The sequence below is a fragment of the Cinclus cinclus genome, chromosome 5 (assembly GCF_963662255.1).
Source record: "Cinclus cinclus chromosome 5, bCinCin1.1, whole genome shotgun sequence".
Classification (NCBI taxonomy): Eukaryota; Metazoa; Chordata; class Aves; order Passeriformes; family Cinclidae; genus Cinclus; species Cinclus cinclus.
Genome location: NC_085050.1, coordinates 43,529,355 through 43,557,342, shown reverse-complemented (window position 1 = coordinate 43,557,342; position 27,988 = coordinate 43,529,355). Strand labels below are relative to the sequence as shown.

Genomic DNA, 27,988 nt, shown 5'->3' with positions numbered 1-27,988 from the left:
TGTCTGTGTCCTGAGTGTCCCTATTGTCCTTTGTTGCAGGTTGCAGAGATGGTACAGTCCTCTCTTGTGCTGCCGGTGCTGCTAAGATAGGGTTTGAGAGGGCGTGATCCCAGTGACTGCTGACTGTTCAATGTTTCAAACCCATCCAAGGAAATAACACTCTCCCATTCAGGGAGGCTGTAAAATGCATGTTATGAATTGTCTCTCCTTGGTCAATGATAAAGAAAATGGGGCTATTCCAGTTGCAACGGGATTAATGAGTGAGGATACGACAACAGCACCTCAACTTTCTCAGCCTGCAGCATCACCACCCCCTGCACCATGTCCTCTCACAGGGGCTCCCCCAGCTCCTCTGCTCCCCCCGGGAATGCCACTCCCACCACCACCCCCTCCTCCACTGCCTGGCCCGAACATACCTCTGCCTCCACAGTTGGTAAATGGACATGACAGCCACGGCAAAAAAAAACGAATGCGGAGCTTTTTCTGGAAAACTATCCCTGAAGAGCAAGTCCGTGGTAAAAACAATATCTGGACAATTGCTGCAAGACCACAGTATCAAATTGATACTAAGACAATTGAGGAACTTTTTGGGCAGCAGGAAGAAGCCAAACCCCAGGATTCTCAAAAACGATCTTTGAAGTCTTCATTTAAAGAGACTAAAGAGGAGGTAAGAATTAAAGTAAAACCTCTTTTTTTGCAAAATGCTGTAGGAGTTGATGTGAATTCTGCCTTGCCTTTTTCTCTTTCTCTGTCATGTTTCATCCTTAGGGCAAATTTGATTAAAAGGAGGGAGGAATGATGGGAAGCATAAACGCTTTGTTCTTAGTGGCACATACTTGTTTTATTATTTTAACTTGCTAAGTGCTGTGATTTGATCACCTGTTAAAATAAGTATGAATAAGTGTAGGGAGCTGAAAGCATCTGTATTTACTCATGTTGGATAGCCCATGAGTGTCCAATGGGGAAGACAATTGTACTGTCTCTTCAACTCTTCCTCTATGTCTGTGATGCAAACAAGATGTATGTGCAAACATATACCAGGCAGGAGAGAAGAGAGTCTTATTTGCAGGGGTTAATGTTTTATATGCCCACAGTACTCTAGAGACATCAGGAAGGGAAGTATGGCAGCAAGGATACAGAATGTAATATAGTGATTAAGTGTATTTGTTATTTGATAAGTTTAAAGTTTCCATTTATAAAAACAAGACTTTCCTGCTAAGAAAAACTTTACTTCATTTTCCCTGCTTTTTCTGGACATGACAATAACCTTCCAAGAAGGTCCCAAGATTGCCACTGATTTCTGTTCTGGTGGCGAGGAGTGCTCTGTACCGAGTGCTCTCAGGTTCAGACACTCTCCAGGGAACTAATAAGTAGCTTTGCCAGTTCTTAAATCCTCATTTATAGACAGCCTCTTCATGAAGCTGGAATTGCCTCGGTTTAAACTTTAATTGTCTCAAGTGATCTTTCTCTGAAGTAATTGGAGGGCTGAAATGCAGATCTAATCACTAGTGTGTGTCTACATGTGTGTTAGCTTGTAAACAAAATAGAGAGGGCACAGGGTTAAGAGATGTAACAATGCATCAGGTTTTAGTGAGAACATAGAAACATGAAGTTGCTGACACCTTGCAGGATTCAGGACATGTCAAAATAAGATCAGAAGGGACAAGATGAGAGACCAATGCACTGATAGCATGCATGTTGTGCATATTGAAATTAGAGGTTTAAAAAAGCATGTATATTGTAGCCTCTGAAACCCTGACATCAGGAAGTTGTAATTGGGGGCCATCATGCGAGGTAGTCATTAACCTCTGCAGTGTTTTCAGGCTATGTTCATCTGCTAATCAGGAGTGCAGTGAGTCGACTTCCTGTGCCAAGTACAGACATACAGAGCTCTGGCCTCCTGCATTTCCTTAGAAGCTCCCCCTGTCAGGACTGCTGTGTGATAAAGATCTAATTCTATTAAATATTACAATAAGTTTAATAAACTGAATGTGTCCCGTAGTGTGCAGTAGGTAGGTCAGAGAAAACCCCAGTGTGCTCCAGAACTCATGTAGTGGTAGAGATTAAAATCAGAGGCCTGAAAAGCCAGGGATTCACCAGGATTTAATGCCTTGGAAACAAAACACTGCCTTGATAAAAGTTACAGTTTTTGTGCATCTGTCTGGAGCTGATATGGTGGTGCAGTGCATTTGCTTTGGTTGATGCCTGTGCACCCTGGTTCAGGGCTCCCATGGTGACTTCACGCGTGGCAAGTGGTGAGGCAATCAGACTTGCCTCTGAGTGATGCCACTTAAGTGACAAAATGTTCCACTCACTCACTAAGCTTTGTCAACCATGCTGCAAGCAGTGTGTCAGACAGTGGTGAGCAATTTCTTATGTGTTAATGGACTTTGCGGTCCTTTCTGCTTAGCAAGGAGGGAAGGAGATAATCCTGAGGAGCTATGTATTATTGGGAGTGCAGAAGTACAGATGTGCAGCAGCTCACGTGCTTCACCCTACTGAAGGCATGGTTCAGCAAGGGGCTGGAGATGGGAGCACAGGCCTTGTTTATGACTCCTGTGACCGGTGCTGTCAGCTGCCATATTTTTTTTAACTGTGGGATGGTTATCCTCAGCTCACTCTGGTAAAACCTACAGAGGCTGACAGGATCTGAGGGCAGGCTGAGGTGCACAGAATCAGTGTGACCTTATGGAGATTGTGTTTGTGTGGGACTGAGGGAACTTTAGTTCTGTGTGTGGCTTTGTTGCTGGCCAGCCAGGGGCAGGTGGGCAAAACATTTTATGTTTCAGTACCTCTGTTCCTTTTGTGTGAAACAGAGTTGATTTTAGACAGTGCTTTATGGTGTAGCAATGAAAAATGTTCTTAGAAGTTTACGTAGTGGAATTAGCCTAGTTGGCTTAGTATGTCAGCAATGAATTGTCAAGAAAACTTCAAGTGCATAAACTCATAAACTTTTATTTGTATTCAAATCTGAGAAAAGCAGCATGTGTCCAAAGTGCTGTACAGAAGGGCAGGGCCAAAGAGTGCTCTGTTGTCCCTGTAGGGTCCCTCTTGGTGCAGTGGTGTAGCTTCCATGGAAGTGGTGAAGGGTTACTCTTCAGCCAGTGTTGAGGGCACTGCCCCACAGACTGTGGAGGAGATTTGAGGTTTCATGCCTTTGCCAGATATCACTGTTGATTATTAAATCATGAGCAGTTTTGGTAAAAGTTCTACACATGTAGGAGCCTACAACACTGCATGTTCTTTTAATTCCTCACTCAACAGTGATTTATACAGGGAATTTAGATGTAACATCATCATTATAACGGAAGTCCTTTTTGAGGCTTGAGTCAAACTCCTTTAGCAAATCCTTTCCTTTTTGTAAACAATGCCTCACCAAACAGGAGATTAAGTAGCATGTTTCCTTGACTAAAGACTTAATTTTCCCTATGATTCCATGTAATTTGAGGCTCTGAAAAATAGGGTGTGCAAGGTTAAGTTTACATGCCAATTTACTTTCCCCATCCTTTAGTGGTGTCCCAGTGTAGCACAACAGGCACTCACCCAGGCTATAGTTAGCCTGGCAGCAGAATGGGCAGAACATCTTCTTGTCGGCCAGAGGAACTAGTCTTGCTTTCTCCTTCAAACTGTCCCTCTACTCCTGTCTCTAACCTCACCCCAACTGTCCACTGGCTCTGGACAGATGTTGGAGAATGTAATACACATATTGCACCCTCTGTAAACATTTAAGTAGGCAGTTCAGCAGAGTTCTCTGGTGTTCTTCATTTGTTTTCTACTGGAGTAGTTGCTGCTCTTCGAGTGAGTTTTGATGACTTTGTGGAAGGATGCAGTGAATTCCAGAACTTGTGCAAGGGGACAGTGAGAGGAGTGAGAGAGAAGGATGATGGAAGGAGTGAACTGGATGGCTCCTAGACATGCCCTCTCTGTTTATCCTCTGCTGGCTCTGATGCTCATTCTACTTTCTTGAGAGCTGATCCAACCTGTTAATCCAGAAAACAACTAACAGCAAGAACCAAATGATTTGAGTACCAGTGCCTGCCTAAGGGAAGGAGCAGGCTAGGAACATGGCATGGGAGGATGACACAGAGTGGGGACAGCTCTTTAGTAAGCTGCTAGGTTTGCTCTGCTGCACAGTGACTCCAGGCATGGAGTGATGGTTAGTGTGTTGTAATGTGAAGTGGAAGTTGAACTGCGAAGTTATTTATATCCTTCCTAACCTTCAGCACCCAGCCTAAGCCACCAGGCTATTCCATGTTTGCTTTAATTTGTGAACTGTATCCCACCATGTGAAATCCTATTGTTCTTAGGCAAAGAAAACCTGGAGTGTTTTATTTCACTGATCTGTTATAAATCCACTTTGTTGAGTTTCTCTTCCTCATTGATGATTTCATGGCAAGAAACTCCTGTTGCATTTCTCCAGGCACTACAAAGTCAGTTCTGATGCAGGTCTTTTTGTGTCTCCCAGAAAACTCCTCTGATTCTTTCGTATTGATTGCAAATTTGTTTTGGGGTTCAGGACTAGATATCCTCTTACCATCAGCACAACTTCACCATGGTATTCAGGCTAGTTTTCTCCTTCTCACATTACCTTGAAAACTGAGTATTTCTGTGGTGGATTAACATTTGTCAAAATGAGGCCTGTTACTGTGTGATCTCTGCCTGCTGCAAATTTTGGAAATATGGTGGGTTGAACAGTGTGGCTGTTAGTTGGCATGAATTAAATCAGTAATGCACCTGACCTCTGCCTAGAAATCCCATCCTCACATTTGTCACAAAATCTCCGAGTTGGCATGGGTTTTGAAGTGTGGTGTTCACTAACCTTGGGGTCTTCAAATGCAATATAGTGTGTTACCTGATAAGCAACATTTTGCAGGTGCAGGGTTATGAAATAAGCAAGAAGAATGCTTTTATTTTGTAATGAAATAGAAATGTTGATTGCTTCCTTCGTTATATGTTGCTATGGAAATTTTTGCTTCACTTGGGGAAAGGTGATGTGTACTATGTATTTCCCTGGTAAAAACTAGTTTTGTAGTATATGAGCTCTGTTGATAAGAGTTGGCCCTACATTTATTTGGCATGGGATTTGGTGCATCTGTAGCAATTTATGAAATGTATCTGCATTTTATGCTATTTTCTTGAGTATTTTTAGATTAATCTCTCTTGCTTTGTCTCTCAGGTTTCCATTTTGGATGCAAAACGAAGTATGAACATTGGGATATTTCTCAAACAATTCAAAAAGTAAGAATTCTTTGTAGTTCTCATAAAATATATACATTGTGCACTGTTCTTTGTAGAGCTTGCAGTTTTATGTGGTTTTCTCAGAAGTAATTTGACATAATTTGTTTTCTAATATGTTTACTTTTGAGTGCATTTATGACTTAGCATCAAACATTTAGACTTTGCTGTTGTTAACCAGTTGAAGTGAGTTTTCAGGTGTGGTTGAGGGAAGTCCTTTTACCTCATGTAACGCTGCCTGTGAGCTGCCTTTCACTAGCTTCCTCTCTTCAGAAGCAATTAGAAAGGGGCCATGTGAGCAACTTTTTCAAGAGCGAGCTGTTTTATTGCTGATGATGTTGCCCTTTGGTAAAGGCATTACTGAAAATGGTGTCAGAGCAGTGCTGCCGTAGAAAGTGATGCATCCACAACCTCTTCATTACTCTGTTGAGTAGCCCAGGCATGTTTTTTTTCAATTTGTGTAACTCTTTGCCCTGCAAGCGTTAGAAATATATATGCTCAATTGTTTTTTCAAGGTCTGCTGAATCCATCATTGAAGATATTTGTCATGGAAGAAGTCAGCCCTATGGTTCTGAATTGCTACATGAATTTCTTAAATTATTACCAGAAGCAGAGGAGGTAAATAATGGTTTTATGTGGAACTTATTTTTTGTAGAATTCTGCTGACTGGGATTCTAACATGAAGCTTTATAAAAGAGGAATCTCAACTCCTTCCTAAGGCTAGGGAACAGGGAGCCACTGAGTGCAAATGCTAAACCTTCATTTGACTTGTGGTTTTGATGTTGCAGTGTAGTCATTCCCTTCTCAAGTAATTTCACCTGCTTTTAAGGAGTTGATAAGACATCTTTTGTTTTTATGAAGTCCCTTTCATCCCATAAACAGCAAGACCTGGAACCTTCCTGTGTGCATATAACTGCTCTAGGGAGGTCAGAAAATTCAGATTTGAAGTATATTTATTCTAAGCAAACAAATTTCACTTCTTTGGCACCTGCTTCATGCTTTCCCATTGCAGTGCCTGTGAGTTGAATATTGGTAGTCCTGTGCCTTTTTGCCTTCTGGTTCATTGCCTTCTTGGCTTGTCTGGGTCTCTTCCCGGGCCTGGTCACTGAGTTTCAAAAGGCCAGAAAGGCACCTCTGATGTGCAGCACCCATGGAATTTGCTAACTTGGCTCAAAGGAGATGTGGTGGAAGGCACATTATTACTAGCAATACCTTCTAATGTTCCTGTGATCACCATATGACCAACATCCAAGTGTAGCTTTCTCTTCTCCTAGTCCCAAACTTCAAGTCTATTCACATGATTAAACAGATGAAGCTTCATCAACTGACCTGGGAGCCCTGCTTAATGATGTACAGTTCCTTGCCTGCTCACTATTGGCACTGCCCATTTGTATGTACTTGAGAGAAATGTAAACCACAAACCTGACAAAATTAGCATTAGAATTGCTTGAGTGCTTCGCATCAAGGTGAGTGGTTGAAACTTGGGAAATTGCTAAGTTAAGGCCCACATACAGATCAACCACAACCACTTCAAGGTCATACTGTCAAAGCACTTTGTGCAGCAGCAAATCTCGGATCCAGTCACCAGTAGAATATGTTACAGTCCTTTGCTGTCGAATTTATGACCCTAAATTGGGCTGCCTTTGCAGAGAATCTGGTAAAAATTATGTTATGTTAGTATACTTATCTCTTAGAGCTGGGAGGCTATCAACAGGTTGAAATATAATCAGTCAGAACAAAATAGGTGACAGTAGTTCTGGGACCTCAAAACCATTCCCTCTTCCCTCTTTCTTTGCATTTTAGTACATATTCCATTATATAAACAGAATTTATCTCCTTCCTCTGAAAGTCAGACAGAGGAGAACAGTAGAGTACTAACTTGAAAAAGAGTGACTCATAGTTAACTCTGTATAGTCAGAAAATTAGACTCAAAGAAAAGTACTTTTTCTTCTTTTCCTCTTTCTGGCTTAGATCTTGGTTGTTATTTTATGACAAGTAGAAAATCTTTCAGCTAGTGTAGTCTATGTGATATAACTCATCATTCAACTAGAATTGTAATGTAATTTGTTGAATTGTATCAGTTTTGTCTGCAATGCTCAACTAGATGCATTAGCTATCCAGTATGTACTGCTAGGAGTGAAAAAGTATGTTTATTTGACAACAGACTTGTCCCCCAGGATAGTGGGGCCGGAGAATTTAAGTAGTGCTTTAAAGGAGTCACTTGAGAAATTAGTAGAAAATATTCTATGATACAGGAGAGGATTAGAAATTAAGGGGCATCAGCCATGAGATTTGTTGCTGTTCCCAAGGGAAGTCTGGAAAGAGGCTGCTTTCCAGTGTGCAGGTGTTTGTATGTATTTAATTAACTGCATTCATCAGAAACAGGAAAGACTCCCTTTCTCTTTGTTACTCTTCTCATAATTGTTAAACTTCTTTGGATTTTTCGCCTTGAGAGCTGAGTAGGTGGTGGCAGGCAAGACAGGGAGAAAATCCTGAATGTAAGGGCCTGATGCTTCTGCTGGTATGGAAAAATATTTCTATGCCTTCACATCTTTATGCTTGGTGTGGTCAAAGAATAGGTGGATCCACTAACTTATTTACTACAGTGGCTTCTAAAATTTTAGTGTAGACAGTTACATTTGTTCTTTTTAGGAGCCTCAGAGCTTTTTTCTTTTTCACCAATTTTTCTCTAAATGTATGTTTGTTGTTTGCTATATCCCCTTACTTTTTACTTTGTTTATTATCTGCCTCCTACTCTGAATACCTGTCACCTAGAATAGTGATTTATCATTTGCTAAGGGAAAGACATCAAAATCTTGCAGCCACACAAACAAATAATCCCAAACCACTGGAGATGCCATGTGCGGTGGTGTTATTTTTTTCTGCTGTTCCCTCTTCAGTTTAATACTCCCTAATTTCTTTTTGTCTTATCACATGACATAGCTTTGGCAAGCTGTCATCACATTGGCCTGTCCTTGCACAATGTTGCACCGATCCTCAGCGAAGTACTTCCTGGGATTGCCCTTTGGATAATTCTGTTCTAAAGACCTGCTTTGTTGTTTTGAAAGTTGAGAATTACTCTGAGCAGAGACTTAAGCTCTCAGATCCTGGAAGGTTAGTAGCTATTCAGTTACCAGGGCAGACTGTCCTGGTGTAACCATGGGGTGGGCTTCTGCAATTCATCTTTGTAGGCTCTTTGCAGCAGCTCAGGTATTTGCAGTCACATTTGCCTGAATGCACAGGTTGCTTGCAAGTTGGAACGAGGGCCAAGTGCCTTCTGTAGGCCTTTCCTCAGCATCAGTAACTGTGCTTTGATACGTCTTCTGCTTTTTCTTTTCTGTTCTACCATAAATCCTTAGTCTGTAAAAGTGAAAGCAGGGAGAGGAGTGTCATTCCTGGTCATAGCTGTAGAAAGGGCAACTCTGTTGAAACCATTTTGTTTCTTCTTTTTTACCAAGAAGTTTAAGTTTATGGTTTACGTAGTGTGAATAGGCACCAGCTTTGTACTCCAGTTGTATCTTATCTAGAAGTGTTGTGATATCCAGTCACATTACCTGAATGTGCCCTATGTCTCTTGTTTGACATTTGTGAACGTATTTTAGATTATTTCAGTTCATAGTGTCTCAGGCACCAGATGATATTCCAGCTTTTTAACAATGGAGGCTAGGTACTTGGACTAACAAATACATTTAACATTTGTTATCTTTAAAATTATTCTTTTTATAGTATTGTCATGTGGCAACTCTATTTGCATGCAGAAATAAGTGTCAGTATTACTAATTTTCTACATGTTTTCTATGAAAAATCCCAACAGCTATCAAAGCTGTGGAGATTTTTGCATGTAAATGGCAAGTACTGTCTCCTTACTGAATGTTTTTCTCAAACTGAATAAGAGTGTTATTGGAATACTGGCACTGGTGTGAAGTCTTTCCTACAACTTAAAACATTCTTGTATTTTCAAATGTTTAATTTGAAAAACTTGACAAATACTTGCAGGTGGCCATGATGGAGCTTGCTGCAAGGCTCCACTCAACATTTTGTTCAGGGCTATCTGTGGCCATGTGGCTTGGCCACTATACAGTGGTTAGAAAAAAGGCCAAGCAAATTTATAAACATTCTCAACACATCAACACGTAGGATAAGAGCACTGATTTTGTTTAAGCCTTCTTAGAAGTCCTACTGTTTGTACCATACTTGCTTAGCAGTTTTGTAAGGAGAAAGAAACACCTATTTGGAATCTCCTCTGCTTAATCCCTTTTTTTCAGTTTAGTTCTTTTCCAGGGAACCTTGACTGAAGCAGTGGTCTTCTATGCTTTATCACTTCTGAAAAGATTCCTAGTTGTTTCTGTGAGTAACCCTGTTAAAATGGCCGACAGCTTTTATTTACTGGCATCCTGATTACAGCAGAGAATAAGCTTTCAGCTGCTTTTATGTGCATATTATTGAACTCTTCAACAGGCCCAGACAGGCAAAAGTTGAGAGTCCAGTGTTTAACAAGCTAGAATAGCCAGAATTTGTACTTTAAATACATACAGAAGAGAGCATATCATACTGGTAATCAGCTCACTCACACACATGCACACTCAGGTTATCAACACAATGTCTTAACTTCCTTTATAATGTTTCAAGCCTGTCCTTTGCTCATGTACTCTGACTTCAAACCCTGGTTGTCCATCACCTGCTTTATTGGAGCTGTTTCTGTCAGCTCTACCCTTTTCAAACCATGTCTGTATTTAAATACCCTCCTCCTTTCTTCAGCCAGTGCTTTATAGGGTTGACCATCCATCAGAGCTTTCATCTCCTTTTATTTTTTTTCCCTTTATGATTACCAGTAGGTTTTTTCCTTTCTTTTTATCATTTGCTGATAGTGGTTTGCCACTGCCCTGGGTTGTGCCCCATTGTGCCTCACTGCCAGTGAGGCTTTCTTCAGACAGTGCTTTATAGGGTTGACCATCCTTCAGAGCTTTCATCTCCTTTTCCTTTTTTTTCCCTTTATGATTACCAGTAGATTTTTTCCTTTCTTTTTATCATTTGCTCATAGTGGTTTGCCACTGCCCTGGGTTGTGCCCCATTGTGCCTGACTGCCTCATATACCTGCTGCTTTTCCACATGCCCTTGTAGCATGTAGGATTCCACTGTGATGCTTTCTGGGGCACTGGTATTTTAACTCTCTTTTTTGTTAGTGCCCTGAATGTTTGCAGTGGTATAGAGATCCTAAATAATAATAATAATAATAATAATAATAATAATAATAATAATAATAATAATAATACAGAACCCCCAACAAACCCACAAGAGAGAATGTTTGTTCCTCTTCATCAAAGATTCTGCATAGCTACAAGATCTTGTAAGGTACCTGTTTTATGCCATAAAATAAAATCCCACTAGAAGTGCTGCTGGTAGCTTAAAAATTACCAGTAACTTGAACACAGTAGTTTTCATGTCTGCCAGGTATAACAGCATACTTGCAATGGGCATCTCTGCTGCAATTGTTCACAAATCAAATCAAAGATCAGGCTTTCTATGTTTCGTAACTGTTCTTAAAATTAAGCAAATTACATATGTGAGAACCTTGTGTGTCTAAAATCAGATTTAGTGTGCATGGGCATGTATGGACAGTGCAAATGCCTATTCCATATACAAATATAATGAAGAATTAACTTAGTAGCTTGGCACACAATTTGAGTAATGCAGAACTGAGCGTACAGTGTAATTAGGCTCTCTTGAATATACACAATACACTGCCATATCTCAGTACATGGCTACCTGCTCTTGTGGAAAAGTTCTGTTGTGCTTCAAGAGAGGAGGCCAAGGCCAGAACTGATAGGGTTATTAATTTCAATTTTATAATAAGCCACATTTTTAGTTCTCTTGTGTTCTCAACCTGTCTGCTACATCTGTTAATGTGATTAATAGTGAATATTGTTGTCAATCCCTATGGTTTCTTTGCAGCTTCTGGCTGCAATTAGTATTTGAATTTGACCCCTACTTCCAGGGGCCATCTGCAAATCTCCGTTTTCTTCCAGAATACTTGGACAACATGGCAGCAGAGAGTAAAGGCAATCCCATGGGATTTTGAATAGTCTCCCTTGGAATGTGTTATGGCAGAGATGTAAAATGCGTTCCAGTAATTTTTTAGCCTTGGGGTTCAGATGTTGTTTTTTCTAAGTTTATTGTAGTGTTGATAAAGTCAAATAACTTTTTCCTTCATGGTGAGAATTTTTAAATTACGAAAATTTTACTAAAACAGGAAACACAGAATAACTGGTGTCCTATCTTTACCTTAGCTATTTCCCAGACTATTAACTGTTTCATGACCAAGTTAATAAATTATTTAGTCTTCGATATGTAAAAACTTAAGACACATATGGAGAATCAGGCTGTGTTTGCTGAATTCCAGGGCAAAAAGGACTTTGTACCTCAGTTGTGTTCCTATTTTTTGTGTTTGTGGAATGGGTCACTGTTCTCCACCATCCTTGGGTTTTGGGCTTCTTGGGTGAGCTGCCTTGATGCTTCTTACAAAGGTGGTTTGGGATATCTAAGGAGAAGACAACGGGGATTAAGGTGGTTGATGTAGGCTGGGAAAAGTGAACACATCTTTGTTTCAAGTCTGATTACACTGACTTTCTTCTGCGTTGACTATTGTCCAAAGCCTTTTGCATGATGACATTCATATCCCATCAGAAGGCAGCCTCATCAATGTCTTCTGTTGTGCATGTTTAGGAATGTTCCTCCTCTGAGTTAATTCTGAGATTTAGTACTCACTCGTATGACTCCAGACATTTTTCCTGGTAAGGTAGAAGAAAGAATTTCATCCAGTGCATGTAGAACTAAAATCATGCATAGAAATTGCACAGAAAACATTGATTTCTACTTACTACTGAAAGCATATTTAAATATAGTACTGGTAGCATGAATAAGTTAATATTCCTATGAGTGTCTCAGGATCATTTGTTTTTCACGTTTTTGTGCATTTAAGTCTTCAAATTGCATCTTCCTATAATTAACCTGTGGTTTATATGATCTGATTTTGGTGACGTGATGTTTCTGTAGTGGGCTGCTTTTCTTTCTTTCCTTCCTCTCTCCCATGTCTGAATGCCTGTATCCTTTTCAGTCAAGCTCTGATATTTGCAAGATACTAAAATGAGGTTGGAAAATTTGTAGGCTTTTGTTTTTTAGGTTACTGACCACTATCTTTGGGAAGCTAGGTTAAAGAACACATTTAAAGACTGAGACAGTACACTATCATTCACCACTTAATGATGTAGAAAAAGTGTTTATTTTGGGTTTGTTTCTTGCTCATTTAACACCTTAGAACTATCAGGAATGTCAAGCCTGGTATTGCCTGTTTTTTGTTGGCACACTTCTTGAATTACTCATTAAATTAGGAGTTTTCTCAGGCCTAAAAAATTGGATGTGCTGTTTATCTTTAGAAGGAGCTTTCATCTGAGTATCTTGAATTTGGGATGGTGGTGTTAGGAAATGAAACTAGATAGCATGAATAAAATTGATCTCAGATTAGATGTCTCTTTCTTGGCCATAAGACCATTTTTGTTAGGTTTTTTCCTGTTCATTTGTTTGTTTATGTGTTTTTTAATTTGAAAATTAATTATTTTATATTCTCTGTTAAACTTGTATTTTTCTCTTTCTTAATGTGTTCTCATAATTTCTATTTTTTATGGTGTGGAAAAAAATGGGAATAAAGCAGAAAAAAACTGTTGAAAGAATCCTGATTTGACATAGTGTGGTATTTTTCTTTTGCTACAGATCAGTTGCTTTTTACTGTCAAAGTAGAAAAATAACTGAAGTGATTAATTTGTAGGGTGATTCTTTAAAAAAAACCTGTGTATATCTTTCTGAATCATGGCAGTGAGGTAACTGTTGATGCCCTAGTGTAGTGTCCCTCTATCCAATAGCTTAATATGTTTTCTGAAACTGAAAACCACCTGTGTAAATGTGGTCGTGAATGGGCTTTAAGTGTGATGTTACACAAAGGAAGGATGATGGGCTGATGTGTAAATAAGTGGAAGCATAAAACTGCTGCTGGGTGTGAACTTGTTGGTTGAATGAAGAAATAGTGTAACTGAAAGTGAGCTCTGCTTTTGGACACAGTTGCTGTGTTGGAAGATGTGGAAGAAATTCCAGTTACTCTTAAACATATGTGCATGTATTTTGCAGTTCTTCTGTATAAACAAATAGTAAGTATGTGGGTGGATCAGCGGCTTCCAAATCATGCAAATATATGGATTTTGGTGGAGCTGGGAAGGAAGATCAGCAAAATTAATGCAGTGATATTTCCTTTGCATGTAACTGGTGTCCTCAGAGTACTGAGAGTACTGGCAACAAATTACTTAAAATGCAAGATGGCATTTATCTTTAAAATATTTCATATGAATGAAAAAAATACAAACTCAAGATCATGAAGTTTACTCCTTAAGAGCATTTTAGGGGAAATGGTTGAAGCAAGTATCTTGCCTAAGTTTAGCTGCATTGTGCCAATAAGGCAGTCCTATGCTGGATATTCTGAACACCATTAAACAATGCCCTAGTGTACATCACAGTTGTTGAAGAGTTGAGGGTCATTTTTCAGATTATCATCAGTATCCTAAACATAGTGATGAAAACAATAATTGATCAGAAATCAAAATCACCAGTCAGAATGGTGGCATCATGGTTTCTGCTGCTAGACTGTGTAGCTAGTTTTTTGGGAGAAGAGTTGACACTATTTTTTAAACTTTTTTTATGGTTGGGGCATGTGGAAATTACAGGATCTTGGGACAATGAAGCCATTCAGTCACTGGGTGGACTTTATAATGCCTTCATTTAAATTTACTGCTTTTCAAGGTATTGCCTTCTGAAGTCGAGTTATCTTTGATAAGATTCTTTGCTAGTGTTTATTTCTCTTTTCTAGGTAAAGAAATTAAAAGCCTTTGATGGAGATGTATCAAAACTGTCTCAAGCTGATTCCTTCATGTATTTACTAATCCAGGTGCCAAAGTAAGGAGATAGTTGGTTTGTTCTGTTATAAGTGGTTTTTTTTGGCTGTCAGTTCTAAACCTGTTTGTGTACTCCAGCTATGCTCTTAGGATTGAAGCCATGGTGTTGGAGAGGGAGTTCTCACCCTCCTGTGCTTCTCTACAGGATGACATGAAAATTATAAGACAGGCAACAAAAGGTAATTAAATATGTTGGGACATGCCTAATATTCTTGGTTTTGTTAGCATGTTAATTAGTCTGCATTACAAAGACCAGAGCTTGAATTTCAGGTACCTTAGCTATTAAAAGGAGGCTAACTCCCCTCTGACAAATGCCATCAGAGTGTGCCTAGTGGATCTTTGCTTCCAAAATCAAAAATCTTGAGACTTTGGGTACACTAGCAACAAATTCATGTTCAAAGCCTATATGTAATATATCCTAAACTGACAGAAGCTAAAGTGTCTATGACTAAATTAGGATGTCATCTTTGGACTACAGTTTGCTCATTCCTGCACTGCTCTCCCTCTGATGAAATGTGGTTATTAGACCTCTCTGCTTTTTCTTTCGGGGACCCATAGAAAAAATGACTATTTTCTAAGTTTGTCTATAGGCCACATCCTTTTGAGGTGGCAGTATTGATAGGTTGAAATCTTTATTGTAGAGAATACTGTTGCCATTCCTTGGATTTCTCTTTTTGTTCTCTATGTTTCTCTACACACCTCTTTTGCCCTTTACATTTCTCAGGTTTTGAACTGTTGCAGATAGCTATTTGTTGGTTAATGTAGTGTCTTCTACTTTGCAGGAAAATAGTTGATTTCCTGGTTTCAGTTAAACATTAGTGCTAACATTTTACAGTATCTTGAGTGCCTCTTTGTCCTGTTTCTCAATAAGAAATTCCTATTTCATGTTGGAATTTTTTGACAGGCTACTAGATCACTGCTTCTAGTGGTATAAAAAGGTACAGTAAGTAAAATCTTCAACTGTGAATGCTGGTAATTAGAATAGTCCTTTCAAGTGAAGGCAAAGGGGAAAAAAAGCATTTTCCCACCAGTGGGGATTGAACTTGTCATTGACTCAGGAGAGCATGCAATGCCTTAAGATTAGGTCTGAGTTTGGCCTTTTATTATGATCTCTTTTAAATCATTGTTCTTTGTGTTTCGAGCAACAGACATATGTGAGGGAATATGTTATGTATAAAAGCAGCAGTGCCTTAATGTCCTTCATGTCCTTCACCCAAGATATATGTAAACTGGTGAAATAATTCCCTTCAGAGAGGAAGACACTTTGGCCTCCAGCTCCTGCATCAACCCAGTCATGCAAATCACTGACTGGGCCTTCCCTGTGTTTAGTCCACCTTGTCACGTGCTCTTTTCCATTTGGTCTTTTCACTTCAAGGTTTGTTGATAGCCTGAAGTTGTTTAGGAATTATGTCTCCTTTTCTACTGCTGTCTCCTAGGTTTCTTTCCTATAATTAAACTGAGAGAATATTTACTTCAATTTTAATGCTGATAATCACTAAGAGTTAGGATGGTCTAAACAAGCCTGGTGGATTCTCACTCAGCCTGCAAATGGGTGTATGACGCAGTGACATGGAGCAGGCTCTTACTATGTGAAGTCTTTTGAAGTTGCCTTCTCCTCTTGGCCTTATGAAATTAGCTATTCTCTATTTATTCTCTCCTCCCTCTTCCTCCTTGCTTCCTCACCTTGGATCTAGCTGGTTAGGTCAAAGGTTATTTAATTATTTCTATGTTTTTCAGCTGGCAGTATTGAAATGCAAATGTGTATGGGCTATGGGCTTCCAAAATGATTGATTACTGTATTGTGTTGAGCAGCTGAATGCAGGATTAATTATAGAATGTGGACTTGGAACCAAAATAGTTTATAGAAGTATCTACACTGCAATCAAAAGGATTCCACCTTTTATTTTGTTCATTAGTTTTACATATAGTTGCTCACATTAGAACCAGGTCATGGTGATTTTCTTGTCATATGGGTAATTGCAAATTTGGAGTTGCTTGATTTGCTGTGCCACAGCTTTTTATTAACTCTACAGTTTTGAATTTCCGCATCTTATTTCTCAGGCAGTCTCTCTGGCACACATACATTGTTTTTTGCACATATATTGTTTTTTGCTTGTATGTGGCTGGGTGAAAAGGTGTATGAATTCAGATAGAGCACTACTGTGCATTTTGCAAAGAAATGAACGTATGTACAAACCAGGCTTGTGTGACTGGAAGACTTCAAAAAGGCAGTTGTATTCCATTTGACTCTGTCACACTGAATATAACTTCGTGCTAAATCATTTTTGATGTGACAAGTAAAACAGTTGCTGCTCTGAGTTGGTGATCATACAGTAATAAAATGATGATTCATAGTGGGAGTGGGATAAGCAAGGAAAATTTAAACCTTGCCTGTTATCTTTTCAGGCCTTATAGCCAAGTCTCCCAAAAAAAGAGTAATTGTTCGAAATCCCAATGCTGGCAGATGGCAAATGGATCCTGCAGGGTGCAGAACACTTGCCTAATGCTGGGATAATTAGTAGGTGGTGACTAATTAGTAGGCAACTTAACCCCTTGCATGAGACACTTCATACATTTTTGTATTAGACCCCAAATGTTTCCTTAGCTGCTGGAGGTTTCCTTGGAAATACTACACTTGCTAAGTTAGTCTGAACATACACTTGAGGTTTGTCAGTTGTGCTTGTGAATTGGAATTATATAGTACTATTATCTTTCCCATGACCTCTTCTGTTTATTGTAGTTTCTCGTCAAATCTAAAAAGAAAACTTGAGAGGAAGAGGAGCTTGGTAACTGACTATATTTCTAAACAAACAATTGTTAGATGGCAATTTTCTTGTTCCTTACAGAGTTAATGACTTGTGAGGAGCTGCATTCCATATTGCACTTGGTCCTTCAGGCTGGGAATATTATGAATGCGGTAAGTGACATCCCAAAGGGAGATGGCTGATGGACCGTACTTCCTTGTTAGTATTATAGTGCTCTGATGTCATGCCTCAGCTTCTTATTTGCTCTTTTGCAAATTGTTTCTTTTTAGGGAGGTTATGCTGGCAATGCTGTTGGATTTAAACTCTCGTCACTGCTCAAGCTGGCAGACACAAAAGCAAACAAACCTGGGATGAGTCTGCTGCATTTTGTTGCTCTGGTATAGAAAATCTATTTTGCTGGTATAAACAACTTCTACAAATATAGATTCATTAATTGCTGGACAATAAAAGGGACAATGTGCCTCCAAAAAAGGCAACTTTCTCTCAGCTTTGATCTAATCTTCATCATTCTTCTCCTGCCACAAAATTCACCAAAAATTACCTCTACCTAGTCATCCTATCCAGAACCCCATGGAAAGTTTAAGTTTTTATATCATATAGAAACTTGCCTTCATCGAACTTCTTCGTTGTAGATTTTCACTTATTGTCCCAAATTCTCATACTGTGGAAGTGGCTTATTCTGATAAAAATTCTCTCAGTATTCCCATTCAATCTTTTGAGCAGCCTTCTTGATAGCTTTTTTTCTCCTTTGACAACTGATGTGTGTCATTTTAAAAGCTACTGTGATGTTTTAAAGCTGCTGTGGACATTTTCAAGCTATTTTTCCCTCCTTTAAAACTTTTTTATTTTAGAAGGGAGAGCATTTAAATACATCTATATGACTTCGGTTATCTGTGTACAAACTGGGTTGACAGATTTCCAGCCAGCAAACTATAGGGTGTAAATTGATGTTTGTGCAGGAAGCATCACATTTGGTCAAAGAGTGGCATCAGCAAATTGTTCTTTCCCTGACCTTCCTTATTAGTGAATCTGGCTTGTGTTCACTTGGCAGAAGCAGCTATTATTTTACACTGCAAAATAGAAGCTGTTGTTTAAATCTCCAGTTGTGATCCCTGATTTTCTTTAACGGGTGTCCTCCACTCAGTTGTGTTGGGATTGAATGGGAAGGAAAATGGTGCAGGAGAGAAACCTTTCAGTGCCCTCCCAAAAGCTTTAGAACTGCCAGACTAAGGGATTTTGGCATGATGGTGGAATGTTTATGGATTGTGTCTGTTTTGGTTTTCTTCTGTTTGTTTCAGGAAGCCCAAAAGAAAGATGCTGCTCTTTTCAACTTCTCAGAAAAAATTAGGAGTGTTCATGATGCCGCCAGGTGAGTTAAAAGAAAACTGAAAATTTATGACTGGAATTGCAGTTTTCTCATTTGTGAAGCAATGAGCCTTATTCAGGAAAGTCTTGGCACAAAAACAGATCTTTACAAATGTTTACTGTAGCTTTGAGGTCTTCATTTCCATTTACTAGCAGAAGTATGCCTGCAGTGTGCCTTCAGGTATGAGGGTTTTTTATTACATGATCTCCATACATTTTTGGTAATTCTGTCTATGTCAAATACATGTGCCTGTTCATTACTTTAAAGGGATGGAGCTAAAAGCATGGTACTGTTTTTCCTTAAACCAATTTTCATCAGTCTCTGAGCAGGCTGCAGTACTTTTCCAAATCTGGTACCAGGGGCAAGTGCTGGCCCTGGCTTCGCTTAGATGCTTTTTGAGGTTTCATTTGCTGTCTTGGTTGAAAAATTGGAAGGGTTTGTGATTCTGCATTTTTTAAGCTTAAAATCTTAAACTGCATAATTTTAAACTGAAGCTGATTTTTACCTCCTTAATTGTACTTACTTATTGTAACTGTACTTACTTTTTTTTGGTAATTGTACTTACTTTTGTAATGCTGAAGTTCTGTTCCCAGTTTTGCAACTTCCTTATTCTTGAGCTTAGAGCAATCTATTTACATTCTTTTCCCAGCTGCAAAATGGATCCAGTTTCTTAGATCTGATTGAGGGTTAAGTAATGTCTGCAAAAGACTGCAATCTTCTGAGGAAAGGAGTGGCCATGGAGTTAATCAGAAAATTTTTGGAGACCACCTGTGTGGCTCTCTGCCATCCAACCCACCCACCTTTTTGGCAGTTTGCCGTGTGGCCTGCTGGGGATTGTAGCCTTCCCCAGCATCCAAGTCCCCTGGCAAAGAGGAGGTATACAGGTAGAATCCCGAATTTGGTGATATTTATTTTCTAACCACTTTGTTCTTTGATCATAATTGTTAGTGCTGAAAATCTTTTGCTGTAACTCATGCTTAAGTCTGTTCAGGGAGTGCACTCTGTACATGAAAATGAAACAAAATTAAATATGTACCTCACCACTGGGCATGAGGAAGGTGTTTAGAGAGACCTGACATGTACAAGTTTCTCATAAATCCACCCAATTAGAGCATGTTAAAACAGCTACCATCATCTTCTTTATTTTTTGTTGTCTTGCCTTCTTTACATGTAGGCATCCTCTTCCTGCTTCACAGGCAGAAAAATGTAGCCTGTATTTCCTACTGCTTTTCTTAGCTGCAATAGCACCATGTTTTCCCAAAACAAGGAACTAAAGTTTGCAGATGGAATAGTCAGAGAAAAATCAGCATACATTATATTCATTTGTGTATGTACTGACAAACTTACACATGTGTCACTGTCTGCTGCCATGTGTGTTTCAATCAGGCTGCCACAGGTTCTTCAGCTTCAGTGTTTGAAGGTCATGCTGCTGGTGAAACAACCTTAGGAGGAAAATGTGTACAGTTGTTAGTTCTTACCATTTGGCAAACTGTAGTGCTTCAATTCCTAGGCAAAACTTAGTTCTCTTTTGAAGGAAATGCCATAGGTTAGAAGCATTTTTCCCTGAAATGACTGGGAGATTTAGGTCGAAACTCCTACTGTATGGAACATGAGTCTCCCAGGAGAATTAGATTACACCAGATCAGAAGTCTTTACTGTGATCTTCAGTTTCTGAGTTCCCTTTTCACAGCAGCAGCTTCACTACTGGCATTTAGTAGAAGGATGAAATGTTGTAACTGCAGGGTTGAGACTGTGTGGCTTGTATTGCTGTGACTGCTTAGAAGAGTGTAACATGCAATTTCATGATGCCAGATGCTGTTGCCACAGCCAAGGATCCATCTGAAACAAACTGGCTTTTTCCTTTTCCTAGGTTAATTTTCAGTTCACAGATATATGGGTGGCCATCTTGAAAATGTGTGCTAGGACAGGCACCAGGAAAGAAAAGGAATACCTGGACAGAGGCAGGGCAGCATTAACCTTTCTAAGGTTAGGTGGGTAGGGTAGGTAGGACTGGCTGGAGTTAATCATGAGAACACACCCCATGAGAATCTTTTCAGGTTGCAAATAAGAAGAAATGTGCTTATCTCTCTCCTAATTTTCAGCATCTACTCTGTAGAGATTTCCTAAACAGGCAGGTTTTGTTTGATAGTCCGTTTGCAGCTCATGTAAAGCATTCACTTTTGCAGCAGTGTTGTGGCTAGCTTGTGGGCCACTCCTCCTTTGATAAACATTCTCTGTATATGTTATTTTTAGGTTATCCATTGATAGTGTAGAAGCAGAGCTCCACTCACTGTCTGTCAAGACAAGATCTGTTAAAGACAGCATCCAAAAAGACTCAAAACTCTTCCACCAGATGGAAAACTTCCTTCAGGTTTGTAGCATATCTGTATTAATGAGTTACTGTCGCTGGAATACAGCAGCATTCCTCAGCTGAATGTAATTTGTGTGGACCTGTTAATAAACAGAAGCACTATTTTAATATGCCTAGCCTGTCAGTTTTACTAAGGTATTCCAGCTTCATGCTGTTTGTCAAGTAAGACTGTTAAAAGGGCTGTGTTTTTACAGGGAGGGATATTGAGTGTACATTGCCCAAGGCTTGTTTAGCGCATGGAAAATTACTGATGAAGATTAGTAGTTAATATATAAGACAATTTGGAGTAGTTGCTGGTTTTGTACTTTGCAGCTGCCCAAAATATAATGTCTGTATGTTATGTTACTTGGGAGTACCTCTGTTTTAGCTGAGGGTGTGCTGCGCATATGAATCTTGATTGCTATGTGGCTGAAGAGATGTTGTTAGAAGCTGGAAGGTTAAGGGACTCTTTTCTCTACTAATTTACCTTTAACACAGAATCTCTTACTCAGACCCATACCATTATATCCTAAAAAGGGGTTTCCTTTTTTTATTTTTATTAAGTACTGCAGTGACTTTACAGGCCTGGATGTATATAGCAGTTACCTTGGAAGCAGAGTTCTTTATATTTTCTGAGTATATGGTGATGCCTCGAGAAATACATATTATACTTCAATTAAATTATTTTTTTTCTGTTTCACACTACAGGTAATTACTAAAAGTGAGAAGGCAGGTGCTGATCTGGAACTTAACCCACCCTGATTTTTCCACTTGTAAATGTAGCTAATAGTCCCTGTAATTTTTCAGGAGATGAAAAGCTGATGAAGAAAGGGACAGGTTAAGATTGAAATACCTGTCCTCATTCACTCTGAATTGTTGGCTTTTATCCATTGCACCCAGACTCTTTAATGTTATGTTTTAACATGTTTGGGATTTTAAAAAACGTAATAGGTGGTTTTATTTAACACTACAACCTTGTTTAGGCCACATTCCAGAAGAAATGTTGGGGGAAAAATAATTTTACGAATAAATACATTGCATAAACACTTCCAGATTTTGTTTCTAAATTACAGGTGATAACCAAGATGATCTAAATGTCAGCTTTAATTATTTCACCCTTGTGAATAAATTCCTGAAATATGTGGGAGGAACTGTTTTTTGATGTATGCTTCTATCAGTTTTCTAGTTTATCTTCAGTCCAGGTTTTACTGTGGGCACTTTTTTTTTCTCCCTCTTTTTTCTTTTTCTTAAGAGTATTAAGTCATAGTTGTTCCTAGTCTAGTGATACAATTTTCCAAGTAATTCCTAAAAGCAGGTTTGGATTAAGTGGTCACCAGTGCCTCCAACATTTTCCCACCCCAATGCTACATTATGAAAAATATTTAGGTGACTATGAGTTAGAGAAGAGATTTGTCTGAAAAATTTACTTTTCTGAGGTTACTTTGAGCTGCAGGTGGTGTCCGATGTGGGATTGCTCAAGAATAGAAGTGGATAGCTGGTGATACAGAGGAGATGGGGAGCCTGATCTAAGTGTTTTAAGCAGTTCTGCTACTCAAAGTCTAATCACAGCCTTATTCTCTTCCTTGTGAATCTTCTTCTACTAAACTACTCCTATCCTGTCTGTATTGCTCTATACTTACGATTCAAAGTGCTGCTTTATGAGAACATTTTCTAGATGTCTTAAAATATCTGTATTTTCAGTGGTTCCTTACCTTTCAGTCATGAAAACCCTTTTTGCTGTGGTCTAGGGTCACTTTAGGAAGGAATTGATTTTGTGATCTATATCCATTAATCAGTTCACATATGTTTTTGGAGAAGTGGGGAGGAGGAATTTAGCCTTTACACTTAGCTGAATGTTAAAGGGGAAATGGGAAAATAAGGAATGAGGAGCTTTTGAGGAGCTCCCAGGAGGTCTGTCAGTGTTCTAGTACAGACTTTGATTTTACTCATCTGAAAACTAAAGCTGTAAGTTTGTTCAAGGGCTTTTGAGCTTTTTTCTGGTTTCCATCTTAGTCACTAGAATGTATATTTTGATTGATCAGTTTTTCCTCACCTTCTTGCTGAATGGCATGTTTCCTTTTGTTAGTACAAGTTCTCCCTCAAAGTGTTAATTTCCTGGGCTCTGTAACAACTTCTAGGTTGGCACATTAATTTCATAAGTTCCTAATATGTACATGACCTGTTGTGACTTTAATTTTTCTGTCTGGTTCATGTGTGTTTGGGTTTTGCTGCAGTTTGCTGTAAGGCACCTAAAGGAGCTTGAACACCAGAAAGGAGAATTGCAAAAGGAGGGAAATGCTCTCATTGACTTTTTCTGTGAAGACAAAGAAACTATGAAGTTGGATGAATGTTTCCAGATATTTAGGGACTTCTGCATAAGATTCAACACAGCTGTTAAGGTAAGAACACTGAATGAGATTCTCACATTTTTGAAACGAATATTGGCTTACATAAATTTAGTTGGTTTTTCTCCTTAAGGGGCATTTTGTATCTTGTAGTATTTGATCTATTTGCTCAAATGGCTACAGAAAACTGCACTCCTGGAAGCATTCCTTGCCAGAAGCCAGGTGGGAAATGGTCATTGTGAGCAGCCCTGCTGCTCTGCATCTTCTGTTTCAGGCAAGTGAGACCACTGGAATGATACATCAGCATTGTTCATTGAACTGCTTGTAAGTGGGCACTTCCCTTCTCTTTCGGTGAGGAGGCTGGTGGCTGCTAAGCTGAGATTTGAGACAGATTGCACAGACTTCCTAACTGCAGCTCACTGTTTAGGCCTTGGTCTGGTAGTGTTGGATCGTTGGAAAGGCCTTGAGGTGTGCCATGCCATTCCTTGGATGTACCTGCCTGAATCTGCACTAGCTCAGGATCTCCACTGCCTTCCTTTATATGGCTAGAGGCACTTTACCAAGTAAAGTAAGGACTGTGTATTCTACTTTGTCCTTTCGAAGGATTTTTGTGGGTGAAAACTGAAGAAATGAAACGGGCCTATGGCAGCAAGATACCTTAGCCCCAATGTGAGCATTCATTCACGAGTACCTGAATTGGTCCTAAATAATTCAGGAAACATTCTAAGATGGAGGAGCAGTATTGGCGTTGGTTACAGTTTTGGTTCAGCAAAGTCTGCCTATTGTTACTGATATTTCTTAGGTCTCTATAAATATAACTAATTAGTTGGATCAGTTGGCCCTTTTTCAATCTGCATTTGACAGCACTTCAGATAAAAGCTTTGGTTCAGAAAGAAAAAGTCTCCATTCGGAGTGAGCTGACTGGATGTTCAGCTAATGTGTCTGTTGTACTATTAGTTTGCCTATCCTTTACCACCCAAGACAACATGTAGTTACATTAGGGTGACCATTGCACAAATGTATAAAACCAAATGGTGGTAGCTATTGCAGTCAGTTTAGCAAGAGGTGACTACATCCATATATTTTCAGATACTGGGGATTTGTTTCAGAAAGTAACCCAGGAGGTGCAGTTATGTTAAATCTGAAGCCTAGAGGTAACAGTTAAAATGCTGGTATTCACAGTAAATCACTGCTAATTATTTTAGTAAAAAGGTGGTTTACTGTGTTTTCTTTCAAATTCAAACTACCTCTTCTATGGCTTCCTGAACCAGAATCCCTCAGCTTAGCTACCAAAATCTCCGTCCTACCCTGGGCAATCTCTGTACTACAGTTGCCAGTTTTTGAAACCAATGGTGATTATGAGATCTAAAATTGAAGTGAGACATTGATGGTCCTTGAGTGGTTAGTTGATGTCTAATTATCATGAGGCACTGTGTTAACTTTCCTATTTGCTTTCATATGCAATTAAGCAATGCCTTTTCATAAAATTTTCAGTCTGTAATGTTAGAGGAAAGTAGTACTTTGTGGAAATTTGACTTGCTGAGGAACAGTTGCAGCTGTAGTAAGGTAAGTTGGAAAAACCACACTGGCTGTATGCTGGTCAGACAAGTTTGTCTTAAAATATGAGTGTAAATATTAGGTAGAGGTTTACAAACCTGATAAGACTGCCACCTTTAAACTTAGCGAGGACTTGATGTTCTCCATCTTACATCTGGAATTCTTTGGCCAGCCAAGGAGTTGTTGGGCACTGGAACAGCTCCCCAGGGAAGAGGTCATGGCACCAAACTTGGTAGAGTTCAAAAAGTGTTTGGACAATGCTGTCAGGCACATGGGGGATGGTCCTGTCCAGGACAAGGGGTTAAATTCAGTGATCCCTGTGGGTCCCTTCCAACTCAGCATATACTATAATTCTGAGATGTGACATCTGCTTGGGTTTGATGGGTCAATTTGTTGGTCTTTGCAAAGGTCTGGTGCATTTTTTTTGCATACGCTGACTGGATGGATGCATTATCCCATTGGTTATGCAGGGAGCTGCTCTCCATAGGGTCAATAGTTGCAGGCTGTGCTTCCCACCATGATTTCATGCATTGGTATGTATTGGAGGTTGTGAGTGGGTGATAGCAGTGGGAGCTAACTTTGATGGGAAGAAATAAAGGGAGAGAGGAAGAAGTGTGTTTTGTTCTTATGCATAAGACACTGTCCTCTGAGACATGTATTTGCGATTTTCCTCCTTCAGGAGAACAGGGAGCGAGAGATCCAGGAACTTCATAGTCTGCAAAGGCGAAAGGAGCTGGAAGAGAAGCGTCGATCCTGGGCAGCTGGAGAGCTTGGGAGCTTTGGGCGGAGCAGCAGTGAAAATGATGTAGAGATATTGGCTAAAAACAGACTTGGAGAATTTCTTCCCTTCTTGCAGCAGAGGCCTCAAAGCCCTTTGTACAGAAACACAAATTCCAGACGCTCTCGACTTTCTTTGGGGATGACTGCAGACAGGGAGTTGCAGAGTTTCCTGGAAATCTCAAAAGACGAGGATCCAAACAAGTTTAACAGCCTTCCCCGTGCAAACACCCGACAAGCAAGACCAAATGTAGCCTGGACAGAATCCAAAGAAACAAGAGATCTCAACTTAAATACCTTGCACTTACACCAGCAGTCTGAAATGGAAGTGAAAAATGGTAGCCCTGTGCAGGTGCCTCCAGCTCAGCCTAGTCACCTCAGCAGCTCAGCCAGTCCTGGTGCCCATTACTCACAGAGGAGCACTGACTACAGCTTGCACACTTCCAACATGTCCTGCAAGGAGTCCACAGATATAAATGCTCTGGCCCTTGCAATTGAGGAACATGAGCTTGTTAAAGGGTTATGTAAGTTTGATATTCAAGGAGCAAAACCTGCAGAAGATGGACCTTTAATATATTTAGAGAATGCTGGCAGGACAGACCTGGAGACTCTAGATGATATAAACTTTCATTCCCTGAGCACTGCCCATGATGAGCTGCCTCCAGCTTGCAGAAGCTCCAGAGAGGCCCACAGCCATCAAGCCAAGGCAGTGAGTTGCAAGAATGAAGTTTTAGAGCCCAGCAGCAGCTCTGTGTCTATGGATACAAGTGTTTCAGGAAGTAGGGGAGATGGGCCAGTGTGCTACATGTCAGATACCACAACTGATTGTTCTTTAACATTAGACTCTGAAGAGGGAAATGATTTTAAATCAGCAGGCAACGAAATAAGTGAGGGTGGCAAAGCATGCTTGTCTGGCAGTGATGCTCAACAAAAGGCTAGATCTTTCTTCTCAAACCTGAGCTCCACCTCTGACAAGGACCTGTCCCTTCACACTTATGCCAGTCATAAGGATGATGCTGATAGCAAGCACACCCTTCCTAAAGAAAAACCCATAAAAAATAAAGATCTAGTAGGACCAAAGACAAACTCTCTAAAAGATCGATCTCCAAGCTCCACAAAATCCAGTGGCACTCGCCCAGGCCACACAGCTCCTTCCAGACCTGTCAGAACTTTGAATGCCTCTGAGAACGAAAGTATGAGGAAAGTGGTGCCTATTTCTCGGTCAAACAGGGCACCCAGCAGCACGAAAAAGCCAGAAGCCAAGCCAGCCTTTCGTGAAGGCAGTACAGTGGAAAGCCGGCTGTCTCATCGTAGCCTCATCCGAGGCACAACAGACACACTCCCAAGAAGTCTCTACAGGCACAGCATGTCAGTAGAAGAGCCAAAGTTACGAAGGGGCACTGTCACCTCAAGCAGTGCTCATTTTGATAGGGACAGAGTTGCTCTCAAGAAGCCAAGCTCTAAACCTGTTAGGGGTAATGTCAAGTCAAAGACAGATGAAACAAAGATGTGTCGCTCCAGTGTAATACCCCAGACGCCTGCAGATGACACCAAGGTTGTCACAGTCAGTAATCCCAAAGCACCACCAGCTGTCCCGAACTTTGCAAGGAATACAGTGGCTTCTTCTTCAAAGCGTGCAAAAGTGGATCTATATAGCTCATCCAGACCTCTCCCCATCACACGGTCTGTGTCCCAGAGGCTGCCTAAAGTGAAGCCAGCAGTGACCTCTGATGATCCAAATCCAAAGGAGAGCAGTGTGAGTACCTTAAAGAGAGCAAGTAGTGCCAGGGTGGTTGGAAGAAGTATCCTGCAGGTTGAAGCTGTCAGCACGAAAGCAGAACCTTCACCAAAGGAGCAGGAAACAGTGGAAAAGGCATCTCTTAAACGGAAGGATGCAAACCAAACCACAATTGGTAAAATATTGAAGCCATTATTGAAATAAAGGGGAGGGTTTTTTTAACCTTGGAATGTGAACACTTGTGAACCAAGGATGTCTGTGTAGTGAAATTCCTTAAAACAGTAACCTTGCCTGTACATGGCATCGTGTGCTTATTGAAGTACAGCACACTGTTTGAAAAGGGCAAGTAGTTGTGTTCTGGTCTAAATCCTTTTTTATGAATCTGAATGTATTTAACGCTACTATGATGGAATGTGATCAGAACAGAGAATCTTTGCATTTGTGATAAAAAATTACCAGAAACCAAAACATTTTAAGAAGTTTTAACTACAAGATGAAACACTTTGTGACAGAAAACATGGATTAAGGCCAGTTTTTTTTGTGTGTACATAGGATTCTTCCTAGGATTCAAGCCTTTGCGCTTGTTGGTTTCTTATTTGATGTCAAAATGAGTCCTATGGAACAGTACTGAAATGGACTTAGGTGATTGTACTTTCTGTTACTTTCACTTCCTTGGATTCAGGAACTCTTTTTTTGCCTATTGCAAAGTCCATTGCTGGCAATTGGACAGACTGGGAACTGCTGGCCAAAACATTATAAAATTGTCTGCTGTTTGTGGCTGTCTTTAACCTCCCTGAAGAATTTATAGCATGTGTTATGAATGTATGTGTGTGTGGGGAAGACTTTCTGCTGGGCAGGA

The 27,988-nt window shown here is 39.9% G+C and overlaps 1 protein-coding gene across 1 annotated transcript; it reads left to right on the top strand.

Annotated features, from left to right (window-relative positions):
* The first annotated feature begins 184 nt into the window (after positions 1–184).
* Positions 185–27,333, top strand: FHDC1 (FH2 domain containing 1). The gene is made up of 11 exons (XM_062493734.1): positions 185–667; positions 5,177–5,238; positions 5,751–5,853; positions 14,147–14,232; positions 14,310–14,410; positions 17,078–17,148; positions 17,266–17,373; positions 18,295–18,365; positions 20,616–20,733; positions 22,947–23,111; positions 25,294–27,333. The coding sequence occupies exons 1-11, from the start codon at positions 185–187 to the stop codon at positions 27,331–27,333; spliced, it is 3,408 nt and encodes a 1,135-aa protein (XP_062349718.1).
* Positions 27,334–27,988: the final 655 nt, after the last annotated feature.